This window comes from Onychostoma macrolepis, chromosome 12, assembly GCF_012432095.1.
Source record: "Onychostoma macrolepis isolate SWU-2019 chromosome 12, ASM1243209v1, whole genome shotgun sequence".
Lineage (NCBI taxonomy): Eukaryota > Metazoa > Chordata > Actinopteri > Cypriniformes > Cyprinidae > Onychostoma > Onychostoma macrolepis.
In genome coordinates, this window is record NC_081166.1 from 18,490,807 (window position 1) to 18,507,734 (window position 16,928).

At 39.6% G+C, this 16,928-nt stretch overlaps 1 protein-coding gene across 2 annotated transcripts in view; it reads right to left on the reverse strand.

Moving 5' to 3' along the window:
- LOC131550944 (supervillin-like) overlaps positions 1-16,928 on the reverse strand; it is an 87,493-nt gene that overhangs the window by 8,965 nt on the left and 61,600 nt on the right. The window contains exons 3-4 of one of the 2 annotated variants that reach the window (XM_058793475.1): positions 4,044-4,078; positions 3,374-3,672 (exon numbers count right to left, since the gene is read on the reverse strand). In XM_058793475.1, coding sequence (XP_058649458.1) covers positions 3,587-3,672; positions 4,044-4,078 — 121 coding nt within the window. In that variant the 3' untranslated portion in view covers positions 3,374-3,586. Of the gene's footprint in view, positions 1-3,373; positions 3,673-4,043; positions 4,079-16,928 lie in introns of those variants that run through there. The other variant, XM_058793474.1, reaches the window with a different exon arrangement.

Consider the following 16,928-nt stretch of genomic DNA (forward strand, 5'->3'; position numbering starts at 1 on the left):
GGATTTATCCTCTCTCCCTAGGGTATGCGTATGGATCCTGCCAAAGTGAAATCAGTTGCTGATTGGCCCACCCCAGATAGTCGTAGAGCAGTCCAGCAAATTCTGGGGTTTGCCAATTTTTACAGGCGGTTCATTCGGAACTTTAGTCAGGTCGCCCTTCCTCTGACTGATCTCACCTCCACTAGGACGCGTTACAGTTGGTCATCGCAGGCTCAGACTGCGTTCGAGAATCTTAAGAGTTGCTTCGTTTCGGCTCCCATTTTAACCACACCAGACCCGTCTAGTCAGTTCATTGTGGAGGTGGATGTGTCAGAGGTGGGGGTTGGGGCTATTTTATCCCAAAGATCACCCTCGGACGAGAGAATACATCCCTGTGCCTTTTTTTCTCATCGTTTAACCCCACCAGAACGGAATTACAACATCGGGAATAGGGAGTTACTTGCTGTCACGCTAGCACTGGAGGAGTGGCATCACTGGTTAGAGGGCACGGGGGTTCCTTTTATCGTTTGAACTGACCACAAGAACCTCGAATACATCCACACCGCTAAGAGACTAAATTCTCGGCAGGCTAGCTGGGCATTGTTTTTCGGGCGGTTTAGGTTTACCATCTCTTGCCGCCCGGGGTCCAAGAATGGTAAACCCGATGCATTGTCGCGGATCTTTGAGACTGAGGCTACTCCCACCCTTCCTGTGCCCATTCTGCCTCATGAACGAGTGGTGGTGGCGGTCACCTGGGGGGTGGAGTCCAGGGTCCGCACGGCGCTACGTGGCACTACTATTCCCGCGGGATGCCCAGAGGGTCTGTTGTTTGTGCCTGAGTCAGTCCGAACTAGCGTCCTACAGTGGGGCCACTCGTCCGAACTAGCTTGCCACCCAGGAGCGACTCGTACCTGCATGTTGATCAAGCAGCGGTTTTGGCAGCGGTTTTTCACCTGTCACTCATTACACTTTCCTTTATATTTCTCTTCTGACTAGTCCTTGTTGTGAGTAGATTGTTTTGTGTTCTGTGCGTTGGTGTTACACTCACATCTGTCTTTCTGTACCCCAGGACACGTAGAGAGAAGGACTGCCGCTCTCTGCCTCGCTCCACTCTTAGGTGGTTGGTCTTGTGCGAGCGCTGGGTCTTGGGCAGTGATCAGCTTGTTGGGTTCGCATCTCACTGCCGACCATAGCTGGATCACCCCAGAGACTTACTTGCTGATTTTTGTTACAGTTTTATTTGTTTTGTTCACGTTTGGAAAATAAACCTACTGTTTGCATCAAATCCTCTGCCTTTGAGTCCTCTGTTCTCCTCGTCCTGTCACACACTTGATATTTCAGAAATTTTTCTAACATGCTTATTTGGTGATCTTGAAACCTTTCTTATAATTATCAAAAATTAAAACACTTGTGCTGCTTAAAATATTTGTGGAAAGCATGATACTTTTTTTTTTTCAGGATTCCCCTAAGACCTTCTCTCTTGATGAGTGTACTCTAAATGTGTGTAACTCATTAGCATTCCTCATCCTCTGATAATTTCTATCAATGCAAAAAAAGAAAGAAAGGAAAAAATCCTCACTTCCTCAAGATTCGTAAAAGCTTAAAAAGAGGACAAAACTCCCATTGTCTCATGGAACAGAAAAATGAGTGATTGCACACTTCAGAATCTCAGTGGACAGTATACCTACTTATTTGGTATACTGCTTTTTCAATACTGTGCAATAGGAAAGTACACATATTCAGAAACAGGGTCACTTGGAAGAGACTGCATTTAATTATTTAGGATAAATAATCAGTGGGCAAATTATTAATTAATTGAGAGAAGCATTAATCATGATCACGATCACTGTCCTAGTTCAGTGATGTATTTTGTGTATCTTATTTTATAGTCCAGTTGTTACGAGTGTTGCTCTCAAGGAGTACGGGGAGATGAAGGAACAGTGAAATCAGGTTCTTTAATGGTAATAATGAGTTCAGTAACAAAGGACACAACACCAAAATAACTTCAGTATAACTTAGTATAACTTAAGACTCGACAAAGGTGGACTTCAAACTGAATGCTTAAAAAGCAAACTAAAACTAGGGAGGAAACGAGATAATGACAAAAACCCAGGTGAACTGACTTGACCTTAATTAACTAATAAAGAACTAATGAGGAAAACCGGAACAAAACCAAATTAGGGAAAACAAGAACATATAGAAGAAACAGAAAATGACAAAACTGAAGTCCCAACTCCTAACACCAGTATAACAGTATGGGCAGTCTGTGAGGTGCACAACACTGGGCATTACTGCTGTTGAAACCTTTGTAAGTTTGACTTTGCTGTTTTTGTCTAAATGGTAACCAGACTGCTATCACGGCGTAGGTTGATTTTACAGTAAAATGGCAGATGACTTCACAAAAATGTCCAACTCCTCCAGAGACGTCAATGACGGGACAAATCCTACAAATTTACACATTCAAATGAATGACCTCATCGCAAAGCATTTTAAAGGAGGTCAGAGAGAGAACACAGCAGATAAACTGTGACCAATCAAACCAACCCATACAGCAGGGTACTCAAATTACATAGCTTGGGGGCCACTTTCAGATCTGGCAAAAGTAATCATACTTCATGTGGCTTACAAATGTGGTTGTTGGTTACTGCACATTCATTATCTCATTCATTAAAGCAGACATAAGTCATAAGTGCAAACAATTGACAATCAATTAAACATAAAACAAAACAAACAAACAAAAAAAAAACATTAAAAATTGTAAACACACTACAAACAAAACATTGTTTTAAAAGCTACAGGTTAATTTAGGCATCAAAATATTATAACAAAAAATATGGAAAACTGATTTTCATTTTGTGCAAGAAATGATGCAAAGTATCATTGCATTACTAGTGTTAATGAAGATGAACGTAAAAGTAATATTAATGTAAAAATAAGCAGAAAAGAGCACTTAAAAATATCCAGTATCAGCCGATGCACACTACCATTCAAACATCCGGGGTCAGTCAAATTTTTATTTATTTTTTTTTTTTAAAGAAATTAATAATTTCATTCATCAAGAAGGACACATCATGGTTTCCACAAAAGTATTATATTATATTATAATACAATCTCAGGTATGAATATTAAAAATAAAAATGATTCTTGAGATTTAAATCAGAATATTAGAATGACTTCTGAGGAATCATGTGACACCAAAGTCTGGAGTAACAACTGCAGAAAATTAATTTGCCACAGAATTAATATTAAAATAGAACCTAATAGTTCAAGTTCAAGTTCATTTTATTTGTATAGCACATTTACCACAGCCGCTAGGCTGACCAAAGAGCTTTAGAGAAGAGCAAAATTATAAAAACATAAACAGAAAGCAAACCTGATAAAAAAATAAGAACAACCCCTTTAAAAAATACCGTATAACAGTAATCAATACACTAAGGAAAACGAATAGGTTTTTAGCAGGGACTTAAAAACAGACAGAGAAGGGGCCATTCTAATCTCTAAAGGCAGGGTATTCCAAAGTCGTGGCCCTGCCACTGCAAATATTTATCCTGAAAGACTCACTCATTTGAGCTTTTGGGGTTATTCATGGTCTGCTGATAGCAATTTGTTAATACTCCCATAATTTGCACAAAGCATCATGGGGTGTAGGAAGTAGGTGGATAGAGTAGCTCCTAAACTTGGCACTTGGCACACCTGCAAAAGTGATGTTGAGTGTGACAAAATTCAAAGCGTTCAAATGAAAATGAGTGGGAACAGTAAATGCTTAGCACTTAGCTGACAACCTCTGACTGAATCACTGAAAACACACTTTATACCCTGGAAAGGTTTCCAGGGTATAATTTATTGGTAGTCCAGACTTATTATTAGATTTTTTTTTTCTTCAGTCATTTTTAGTTGAAGTGTCCTGAACCAGAATCAGTGACATTTAAATTGCAGTAAACTAGTTTGGAAAAAAAGGTGGATTCATGTACTACTACTATGTAATGAGTCCAAAACCTTTTTAAAAGAAAGGAATTATGTGTTTCATAAAGTGGCTCATTGAAATCAATGAAAGGAAAACTTACCATGTGGATTCTGGGCTTCTTCTGCTTCCAGTAGACTGTGTGTGAGAGAAAGAGGAAGGCAATGACTAATAAGTTTATGGATTAATATGTGGGAACCACACACACACACAAAAAGACAACTTCATCTTAAAACCCTTTCTCTGCTTTGCTGGCCCTCACGGCACTTTTATTGTCCTGCTTAAGTTAGATAAGGATGGGTACTCAGTGACAGATAAAAACATCACTGTAAAAAAGTTGACCTAACTCAAAAAATAAAGCAACCTATCGCACTTAACTTAACTAAAACAATGATAATATTTTAATAATAATTAACATAAAATGTTTTCAAGCTGCAATGCATTCTAGGAACCTGTGCAATATTGTTCAATGTAAAATAGTTTGTTCAGATGACTCAATTTGAAAAGTTGGGAGAAAATTGTTGTGAACAAATACATGAGTATCTAAGTAAGTCAAACAAAACAGCTTTTGCTAGTGACATGTTTAGAGTATTTTTGTTCAGTTCACACAAAAAATTATACTGACTTCTCCTACTAAAAATTAATTATTAAGGCTACTTTATATTGGTTAGTAGAGCTTTTCGAAAGCTGGATTTTTTTACAGTGTGAGGAAGCTTAAACCACACGATAAATGTTGCCCATGACGAGAAAAAATAAATCAGCAAAAATATTGAATAGCCATACTGCATTACACAGATTTTTGTACAACCCATTGCTCTCTAGAATGAATGTCCTACCCACTGATAACACCAATAGCTAAACAGCAAGTCTAGAGGTGAGCGCCATTTTACTGTACGTGCAAGTGAAGTAGACTTCATAAGGTATTCCACCATTTTAAGTGAGATTCCATTCAGAAAGGCACTTCAGATGACATAGGGAATTAGGGAACATTTAAAATCACTTCACAGGAAGTGAAATTTACCCACCAGTCATTATGCATGACTTTAGCACTTAAAGTTTGAATACAAGGTGGTGAAAAGGAGTTGAGGCTTCTGCATTATTACTGGGTTTAATTATTCCCAGGTGTGGTTTTTGTATGCTGCTGTTCAAGGGTATAAAGTGCACAAGACGCGAGAGTTAAGGCCCATTCACACCAAGCACAATAACTATAAAGATCAGAGATGGGCATAAATATATGAAAATGTATTTAAAATAAAAATACAAAATACTGCCTGCAAAAATTTATTTAAATACAAATACAGTATTTTGTATTTTGAAAATACATAAAATACATTTGAAAACTGGCCATCCAGCGAAGTACTGTACCACTATTAAGGCTTGTTCGCACCAAGAATGATAATTATAAAGACAACTTTATTAGCGAATCCTAAGCATGTGCTTCTGCAGTTATGTGATCTGTCACTGTAAATGCTTGAGCTCTATAACACAGGACTGATTTTGATTGGCTGTCAATGTTTTTATCATTCATCAGTAGTATAAAATTGCTCTGAAAGTGATTTGGACAATATCATGTTTTTTGTGCCGTTATTGTTATAGTTGTGGTGTGGACTCTGCTATTTGTTTAGATTAAAAAAAGTTTTTAGAACTATATCTGGTTTAGTTTAGTTTAGTTTAGTTTATTTATTTATAAAGCACATTTAAAACAACAGGAGTTGCAACCAAAGTGCTGTACATCAAATATAAAACAAGGTAAAAACATACCCAATCAAGACAAACAAAGGGACAAATAAAATTGTACACCCTCAAACAGAATTAAAACATACAGAATAAAAATGGGTTTTCAAAGCAGATTTAAACAAAGAAAGAGAAGGTGTAGATCTAATGTGGAGGGGAAGACTGTTCCAAAGCCTAGGTGCTGCCACAGCAAAAGCCCGGTCGCCTTTCGTTTTAAAATGTGAACGAGGAACCGAAAGAAGAAATTGACTAGACGACCGAAGAGATCTAGAGGTGGAATGCGGAGTGAGGAGATTACAGATATACTGAGGAGCATAACCATGTAAAGCCTTAAAAACAAAAAGCAAAATCTTAAAATCAACACGAAACTGAACCGGGAGCCAGTGTAGAGAGGCGAGAACCGGGGTAATGTGCTCACGTTTTCTGGTGCCAGTCAATAATCTGGCTGCCGCATTTTGGACCAATTGCAGTCGGTTCAAAGATGATTTAGGCAGACCCAGATAAAGTGAGTTACAGTAATCTAACCTTGACGTTATAAACGCATGAATTACAGTTTGCAGGTCCTTCATAGAAAGCATTTTCTTGATTCTAGCAATTGATCTTAACTGAAAGAAACTGCTGGTCCTTTATATTAGGTGGTCTTAATTACTATGTACTTCAAAAAATAAGTACAGTTTACTTATTGTGTTCATATTGCATTGCAAAACACTTCTGCTGCTATTGAGGTGGGATACGGGTAAGGTTATGGACAGGTTTGGTGGTATGGGTAGGTTTAAGGTGGATTAAGGTGTAAAGCTGAATTTTGAGCAATTTTGCCGAGCAACTTTTTTGAGCAATGTTGCTTGGGCACTTTCCCATTGAGAATGGGTAACAAATTTCTATCTGGATAACTTTAGATCGGTCGTGGGCCCTGTGTCTCACCTGGTTGCCTGTTGATGGCAACATTGTTAAAAAGTTGCCCCGTGTATCATCAGCCTAAGGGATGGGTCAACAATGTAATAATAAATGTAATTACAGAAATAATTACAGATATTATTACATGCAGGTATTTTTTAAAAATATAAATACAATGTAAAAACATGTATGTACAAGTTCATTGTATCAAATGATTAATTTAAATGTAAGTACATAGTAGTTAAGGCCACTTAATGTAAAGTGGGACCCTGTATCTTTATCATTACTGTTATATATAGTTTGTCTCGGGGCGTGAACACAGAAAGCTGTCTTTCAGAATACGAGTAGGCCTACTGAATTCTTGAGTTCTCTTTCACAGCATACTGCACTTTTATTAACTCAGCTCTCGCTTTAATACTCATGTTTTTAATCTCCCTAATGGGTCAATAAGTCCTGTTCACTAAAACCTGCATTGATACATTGATTCTGCGTCATTCACACTTTATATATTCACCAACATATAGCTATATTGCCATGTCACCCAGCCATAGCAAGCAGTAATGTTTAAAGTTTAATAAATAAAACTGACTAGCTAGTTGATAAAACCAAAATTTGACCAAAATAAAACAAAAAAATGATCAAGCCTTACTGGCTAGCTCTAATGTCCAGTGTTAGTGATAATTATTAAAACTGTTATTTTCCCCTTCCTAGGAAATAGATCATTTTGACAAATGTATTTGACAGAAAATCCAGAATTGTCAAGCTGACAAAGTAAATAGCGCTGTGAATGTTTAAATGGTTGTCAACGAATGGGACATTTTACTCAAAATTAAATATCTTCAAAAGATTTAGGCTTTAAAGTCGGCATGAAATCAAAATTGACTTTATTTGCTTTACTAGCGCACATTGCTAGTCTTGATGTTAAGCAAGTTAAGCCGATGAAAAAAAATGTTTGTCTTGGTAATCTTTATTCAAAATCTGAACATTTACTTCCGCTCTGGAATGGCATTCCTTTTTTGATGACGTCAGTTTGACAGCTTGGGCAGAATATCCTTAAACACACCCCTCCAACTGTTAGTTTGCTATGAGTGAGAGACAGAGGAGGAGCGCTAAAATAAAACCCTGCCCTCTACTCAATATTTTGTTTCTGCTGGAAATACATCACTACACTGAAATAAAGTCGGCGGCTTCCGGTTCATGCGGACTTTAATAAAATTTCTGCAAGAAACATGGGGTCCTCCATGATTCTTTCCAACAGCAAAGCACTTGAATGTGACAAGCTCGTAATCACAACTTCAGAAGTGGGAAGTAGGAAATTTCCACACATGAAGGCAGCATTATTCCTTATTTCCTTTCCTTTATTTAAAGTTTGTCTAAAGTTAACAGACAGTGTTTAAAAAGTGCAATCTACATGTTTACATATGTTTATTACAGTGACTTTGAATTAATTACCTAAATACTGAGTGTAGTAAAGCAACAGATTTGTTTTTATATTTCTGCAATCTACTTTAGTTTGTGTGATTTGTTACTGACTTTCATAATAATGTTTACACCAGGCTTATTTGTCAGTGCTTTATGTTGTCATAATTATTACATGCTTACAAGGCTGGAAGTTCAACAAATCAGTCAATATACTACTGTGATTGTAGTTGTTAAATAATGTCATTCATATCAATTCATGCATCACCTAATTTCATCGTAACATACAGGCCTGGCCTACAGAAAATAACATTTATGTTTAATCTATCTAATATTGTGTTGGTCATACTATACAATGATTTAAAGAGCTTTAAAAAATAATTGCATATTAAATTGCAATATTGGTAAAATTCGCAATTAGATTATTTTCCAAAATCATTCAGCCCTAGTGGAGAGAGAAGCAGGTAATACTTCTCAGCTACTATAACTTAAGTCTTTGGGAAAAACAGTTTCTATACATCTGAAATGGATAACTAATGTCTGTATTGTCAAAAATGTACAGTAGTCAAAGGGATTTCAAATCAATTTATTAAATACAAAATAAAAAAACATTCAATTCAGGTTAATACAGCTACATATAGACAAAAATGTAAATAAACTAAAGTACAAAAAAAGAAAAGAAAAGAAAAAAGAAAAGAAAAGAAAGCAAACAAAGCAATGTAAGATTGTAGGATTTTGTCATGTGAAAGTTGGTGTGTGCAAAGGTCTTATCTGTAGTACATCAATGTCCAAACGCTGTCCATAGCTGAAGTTGGCTGATAGCAAATGAATAATCCAACCTCTTGCAATGAAAACACACCACAGCTCTCAAACACCAGACTCTTCCTAACCAGGAACAGTCAAAAATAGTCCAGACTATGGTCTCACGTCGAAAAGAACTTTTAAATCCATATTCAAACTGGACCATGATGTGGTGACCTCACCAATAAAGAGAACTTCTAAAATTCATACAAATACACTTTCTTAAACTCTTAACATCAATCCAAACATAGGCCATACATACATGTAACATCTCCGCAAAAAACATCAACTCCTTACTTTAGACTGGGCTTGAAATGACACATTTCCCAACCAGGACACAGCACAACGTGTTCAACAGGTGAGCTATGCTGGCTACTGCTGCTGCTTGCTATTGCTAACTCCCTCTACCACATGGCTTTACTTAAGGAAACCTAAAACGCCCTAGCACCCCTAGTGGTAAGGAAGAAAACTGTCCACAAAATTATTATTAACAGGCTCATGTCTGTTACACCTCAAATATGACTCATGAGACCCATTTTCCTGCAGAGTTTAGCTGCAAGTTTGATCAAACTCACCCACCTGTGATTTTCTAATGATCCTGAAGACATGCTCAGGTGTGTTTGATTAAGGTTAGAAGTTAGAACTAAACTCTGCAGGTCAGCGCCAATAGCCTCGTGGGCAGCGCGTCGACATGTAGTGCCGTTGCGCTTCGGGCGTCCTGTGTTCAAGTCACGGCTCGCGGACCTTTCCCGATCCCCCTCTCTCTCCAACTTCGTTTCCTATCTACCTACTGTCCTATCAAATAAAAGGCAAAAACGGCAAAAACAAATCTTTTAAAAAAAAGAACTAAACTCTGCAGGAAAGTGGATCTTGCGAGCCAGATTTGAGGATCCCTGGCCTATATGAAACAACAGGTTCTGAAAAGGTCTTTTGGTTTGAGCCATTCCAGTTCAATTGAGTGCCTAAAGAATGGCCAGTCAATGTTAGTATTCTCCTAGTTGCATTACAGGGCTGCCTTCACAAAACCTGCGTGGGCCCAAACGGGCTGGCCCACACTGGGCCATTATGGGATTAATGTGGGCTGCTCACAGAGAGCCTGCGGTTAGCCCAAAGCTGTGGGCCTCGCCTGGGAAAGCACGCACTGGGCCTGTTTTGGTTTGGTGTGGGCTGGCCCTAGACCACTGTGCCCGCAAAAAGCCAGCATGGGCCCCACAGGAGCATGTTTGCAGGGAATGTTCACATTGTAGGCTACTCTCATCCCAGGATCAGGAAACAGTCCTCTGTAAAATGCACTGCACACACTGGAATATTTGCGTTGAACTGCTCTGGAACAGTGTTGTAAATACAACTTAAGCTAAGCAAGCATTTGACATTTATAAGTTAATTAAATGTCAGTAATGAACTGCATAAATTATAGCGATCACGAAGAAGGTCCTCTGTCCCAAACGCGTACACTATAATGGATATACAGTATACAACTCCCCATCAATATTTCTATACTGCCACCCGTTGGTGCAGTTGTGTAACTTAGAGAACAACTTTTGTTATGTCGAAGTCACAAGAAAAATAAAGTTGTGATAACGAGAAAACGCTCTAGGTTACTCACGAGGGAGAGACGAGGGAATGAGACATTGCATTACTATACTTATGGGGAAACCCTTCCTCTAAATACTACTGAAGCCTTATTAAATCACGGCAGTGAAACTGGCCAATGGCGTTCAAGTGCGCAAAATATGAGGGGCTTCCCACTCTATATAAGGCAGTGCTTGTACGTCATCCATTCAGAATCTTGACTGAAGCAACTTGGCATTCTAAGATCCTGAGTTAGGTGAGTAAGTGCAATGTCTCGTTCCCTCATCTTAGGGAACCAAGGTTACGTGAGTAACCGAGAGCGTACCTTTTCGTTTCGTTCACTTCGACATTGCATTAGTATGCTTATGGGAATGTATAAAATCCCGCCGTGTTACAGCGATGGATCCTGGCTTGACTAAGTATGTCAAGTTTCACGTAAGGAACCGTAATAAGATCGGCAATGATATTGGCGCTCTTGGTAAACACAGTTCAGTCTAGAGGACCTAGTCAAAACCATGTAAAAGTCAAAGGGGGCGCAACGACTAGACGATGCCATGTCACACCAGGAGCGGAGTTAACGCTGGTGAAACAGAGAATATGAATCGCCATCACATATAGATCAGTTGAAGTTTGTTCATGTCAACAAAATTATGTGTTATGATGCAATGGCCAAACCGGTGCTCAAATAAGTAGAGTATGATGGTGATCAAGTCCTAAAAGACGTGATGAACTATATCATAACAATAGGTGATAAGCTGATAGGGACAACATTGGATTGGTTGTACGTCAATACAGGGGTGTATAAGACCTGGTCGAAACCACTTAGTTTCATAATTATTTGTTCCTCATTCTTTACTGATTTTTAGTTTTGTAAACCTATTTAAACTTTAAGTTATTCGTTATTGTATATTAGGCATAATAATATGGTGTATTTTTATTTGTTTTGTTAATAAAAGTTCTATGTTCTACGTTGTATTTTGTTGTTGCTTGAATTGAACTCAAGCAAAGTCGAATTGCCGCTCATTTAAAAGTGAAAGTAAAATGCGTACAGTGCTTTTTCAAACTAGCCTATTTAAAAGTGAAGGAAAGTGAGGGAAAGTGAGGGAAAGAGGGAAAACTCAAACAAACTAAAAACAAACAACTGCTTGACGCCGAATTGCCGCAAATTTAAAAGTGAAAGTAAAATGCGTACAGTGCTTTTTCAAACTAGCCTATTTAAAAGTGAAGGAAAGTGAGGGAAAGTGAGGGAAAGAGGGAAAACTCAAACGAACTAAAAGCAAACAACTGCTTGACGCCGAATTGCCGCTAATTTGAAAGTGAATGTAAAACGCGCACGGCGCTTACAGGCTATTTAAAACCGAAGGAAAGCGAGAAAAAGAGGGAAAAATCAAACGACCCCCCCATCACCACCACGGTGATACCGGTAGTACCGGTGTTGTCACACGTCGATTAACCGGTGGGAAAATTTCCTCACCGTCACAACCCTACCTTAGAGCTATAAGCCAAAGCAATTGCGTCGATGATCCAGTGTGACAGCCTTTGCATGGACTCCATGCGTTCTCCAAAGCATACAAATAGCTGCTCCGAGAGCCTGAACTGTCTTGAGCGCTCAATATAAATGCTCTCCGCATGTACAGGGTACAGCAAGAGTATATTAAGGCCAGCGCGAACAGGAGCGCTGTCTTGAGAGAGAGCGTGAGCAAGCTCGCTGATTGCATAGGCTCGAATAGGGGTCCCGTGAGAGTGTCAAGCACAAGTGACAAGTCCCAAGTGGGTAGGGTGGAAGGGCAAGGAGGGTTCAGCCTTCTTGCTCCTTTTAAAAATCGTATGATCAGGTTATTTCTGCTGATTGGGCGATTATCGACGTGTACGTGAAAGGCTGTTATAGCGGCCACATACACTTTGGATGGCATACGACCACTATCAAATCGCCTTTTCAAGGAAGGCAAGAATTATTGGTATTGGGCAGTTGGTCATCAAGCATGGTTTATTTCAGTTAACTGAGCATTACATTCGCGAGTCAAAAGCATAGTACAACAATTTACACTTAACTAAGAATAATGGTCAAATTTATAACTTAATATTCTAAAACAAGATCTTTATGACATATGCAGCCTACAAATGCAACCTCCGGAGGATGCAGCCTTCTGTTTGAGAAACGGCCATATTGTTCCTTATGCTTGAGAGAGGAGGTCTCTCCTCAGTGGGATAGTCCACCTGGGGGGTACCAGCATCTCCGCCAGTTTTGAGAACAACGGCTGGTTGGGCCATTTTGGTGCCACTAACAGAACAGTTAGTGGAGGAAAGTTGCGTATTTTTGGCCAGCTGTGAGCTAGTGCATCCACCCTCAGTGGAAAGTGTTAGTGAATAAAACAGCGGGCATTGAGTGCTCTCCGCTGATGCAAAGAGATCCACAAAAGGAGATGTTCTGGCTCGGTACCAGCATGCTCTTTTGCATATTTACAGCCCTAAGTTCTGAAGATGAGCGCTCTCTAAGACTAGCCAATCGTCAAGTTCAGGATGCACATTCCACTCTGCTTCAGAGGAGAGAGAGAGCAGCATCCATGCACTTCGTAAACGTACGAGGGGCCAGGAACAAACCGAAGGGTAGGACTGTGAATTGATACGCTATCCGCTCGAATGCAAATCTCAGGAAGCGCCTGTGGAGAGGGGCTACCTGAATGTGGAAAAGCATCCTTTAAATCCATGGAGATAAACCAATCTGATGTGTGAGAGGATTTGCGTCAGCGTAATCATTTTGAACGAGCGCTTCAAAAGCGCGCGATTCAGCGGTCTCAAATCCAAGATTGGGTGGAGTCCACAGTCTTTCTTTGGCACAAGAAAATAACTGTAGAAGGCACTCTTGCAATCTGCAAGGGGCACTGACTCTTCAGCATGTTTTGGGAGAAGATTGTGTATTTCCTCTCGCAGAACTGAGGCATTCTGCTGTACAGTGGACATTAACACACCGTTGAAACGGGGCACTCTGAGGAAAAACTGAAGTGTAGCCGTTCTTTATTGATCACTCTGATATTGAGGTGAGTTTTGTATTTTTTTACTTTATTGCACTGCATAGTGGAACAGTCAAAACACAAACATGGCAATCGTTCTTGCCCCTGCAACAGGCAGGGGGTCGTGGTGAACACACAGCGGAGCAAGCAGTGCTCTAGCTTCAGTGGCTCGTCTTCAGGCGCTGGGTGCAGCTTTTCTCCTCCGAGAGACAGTGTCAGGAACGCGGCTTTGATTCCGGTGCCGGTGGCCTACCGTCTCTGTCGGGGCGAGGCCTCTCGCTCTTCGAGCCCTGATGGCGCTTCGGCCATGGCTATCTTGGCCTCACTGCTGGTTCATGCTTGCGCCGAGCAGCAGCAGAAGAGGCGTGCTGTGCTGAGGAGGAGCGGGAAATTGCAGGAGGGTTCGCGCCGGCGTGTTTTGGCAGAAAGTGGCTTAAACTGTTTCTGCGCATCAACAAAGCACTCCGTGAGCGTCTCCACCGCCGCTCCAAAGAGTCCTGAAGGATTCACGGGTGCGTCCAAAAGGGCTGTCTTCTCTGAGTCTTTCAACTCAGTCAGGGTAAGCCACAGGTGACGATCTAGCACCACAAGATTCCCCATGTTGCAAGTAGGAGCTCAACATCACTATGATGGAGGTCCCTCACGTCGCTGCCGTGAGGCGCAGTGTAATCCAGTGGGCTGTTGGACCACTCCTCCCTTGCAGACACTACCACCGAAATGGCATCATCTTCATCCTCAGCATCCTCCATGGCACCAAAGGACACCACATCTTGCGCGCCGGGGGAGGGACGGAGATCAGTGGTCATGAAACGCACTGGGAGGGAACCTGCACCAGGGAATAAGGAGCGCATGGGGACTGAGCTGGCGCGAGCTCGTCACCTGATATTTTCACCTTCATATTTCGCTCGCCATTGGCCAGTTTAACTGGCGTGATTCAATAAGGCTTCAGTAGTATTTGGAGGAAGGGTTTCCCCATTAGCATAGTAATGCAATGTCGAAGTGAACGAATCGAAAGGGAACAACTTTCATGTCAAGATCACAACAAAAATAAAGTCATAATCACGAGAAAACAAGAAGGGAAAAAAAAATTATGCATGGTCTCTTAGAACTTCCATAAAGTAGTGTTGTCTATTTGGAAGATTCCTTTGGTACCGCAAATTACAAGTGTTTGATGTAAACACCTTAGGGGAGTTAAGAGGAAGAAAACACCTCTTTGGCAGAGGCAAAGATCACTCACTCTTTAACAACTCTAGTATTCCGTTTCACTTTTTTTCCCCTTCTCTTTTAGTCAGATGCAAGCAGTTGTAACATTTAGTTAGTTACTAGCTGCCATTGTGCAGCACAATGTAGCAGTAAGGGGAAAATATGAGGTTAAATTAAGCTCTGTATCAGCAGACACAAAGATGAATAACATGTTGTCAGATCAAGCTCAACACCAGCATATCTGATGCACACAATCTCACTGACCATCAAAAATGCCTCAGTAAATAGCTAAAGACTAGTGTCAACTCATGAATCATGTTGTCACCCACTTTGGCCCCTATCGATGATATTCACCATCCAGTCTAGTTTTATTTTCACTTTAAGACATAGCCTTTGTAGATAAGGCTCAGATAAGACACTGACCTTTACAGTGCAGACAATGAAAAACTAAACAGTGACATGCCGGGGCAGGGCTGGCTGGTTTGACGTGTAATGGCGGAGTCTAAGAATGGAAAAAGTCAACATGCCACTCCTGCTTACGCTAGCAATTTTAATATTTGGAAAGGTACTGTAATGATAAAATATGAGACTTTGTTGAAAAAAAATCAAGCGAGTACATCACAGAATTTAAATTAAATAAAAGTTAAACAGGTGGCCAGTATTAATTTCTTTCGAAGAGATTTGCCTTCTTACAGATGTCAGGCCTGCAATAAAGAGCATACATCAGTATAAATCAGAAGTTCATGAACTTTTTCAGGTGGTGAACGTGAACCACTTTGATAATAAAACAAAAATTGCTGAAAATTCATCTTTGATCACAGGAATAAATTACATTTTAAAATATATTCAAATAGAAAGCAGTTATTTTAAATAGTAAAAATATTTCACAATATTACTGCTTTTGCTTTATTTCGGATAAAATAAATGCAGGCTTGGTGAGCAGAAAAGAATTCTTTAAAAAAACATTCAAAATCTTACTGTTCAATAACTTTTGACTGGTAGTGTAGATAAGTACCATTGCATTGTTGTTTTGGATAATAAAAAACGTCAGGTCTGACAATATCGTGTTTTTTCGAATTTAAATCTAGATTTATTCATATTGGCCCATGGAAACCTCTATGGACACACTTGACATGACTTTTTATTAAAAAGTGACGAGCTAATGACGAGCGCACACAGGATAGATGCCTGACTCCGTTGCGTGTCCCTATCAAGCACTTTAATAATAATTAATAATAATTTAATAATAATAATTTTTATTTATATAGCGCCTTTCTAGCACTCAAGGTCACTTTACAAATCAGGCTTAAGGAACAGAGACAATAGACATCAATACACACAAAAAAAAATAAAATAAAAAAAAGTATACAGAAACCACTTACAAGATTAGATTACAAACAGAAAGAATGAAGAGAAACATCCATAACAGGGTACAGTTCACAGTCAATGACTTGAAGTTTTTAAAGGAGAGAAGGGAGGATGCCTGACGGATGGTTTGGGGAAGAGCATTCCACAATCTGGGAGCAACAACACTGAAGGCCCTAGCTCCCATTGTCACCAGACGAAATTTAGGGGTGACTAACAATCCCTCACTAGAAGATCTTAATGAACGGGAAGGAACATATGGCAGAAGTAAATCAGATAAATAAGAAGGAGCAATGTTATGGTGGGCTTTATAAGTGAGAATTAGTATCTTGAAGTTTATACAAGGAAACCGGAGCCAATGAAGATGATAAAGGATAGGGGTAATGTGATCGTTCTTTCTAGTGTGAGTAATCAAGCGAGCAGCAGAGTTTTGAACATACTGTAGTCGTTTGATATTATTAGCTGAGATGCCACAAAAAAGTGAATTACAATAATCTAACTGGGATGTAACAAAGGCATGTATAACAGTTTCAACATCCTGCTGACTGAGAGAGGACCGAATACGCGAGATATTACGTAGATGGAAAAAAGCTGTCTTTTACCACTTTACCAATATGATCGTTGAATGAAAGAGTAGAATCAATGAGAACACCAAGATTGCAAACTTTAGTGGAGGGCATAATCAGATCACCATCCAGATCCAGCAGTTGACTAGAATGCTTTGATACAACAGCTTTAGAGCCAATCAGAATTATCTCAGTTTTATCAGAGTTAAATCTAAGGTAATTTGCCTCTAGCCAAAGCTTGAGTTCCTTGATGCAATTTGTTAATGAAGGCGGAGGAAACACTGAAGTGGAAGGTGTACTAAAATAAATCTGAATGTCATCTGCGTAGCAGTGGAAGTTAAACCCATATTGCTTAATTATTTGTCCAATAGGTAGCATATAAATGGTGAAGAGGAGAGGGCCCAAAACAGAACCCTGAGGTAC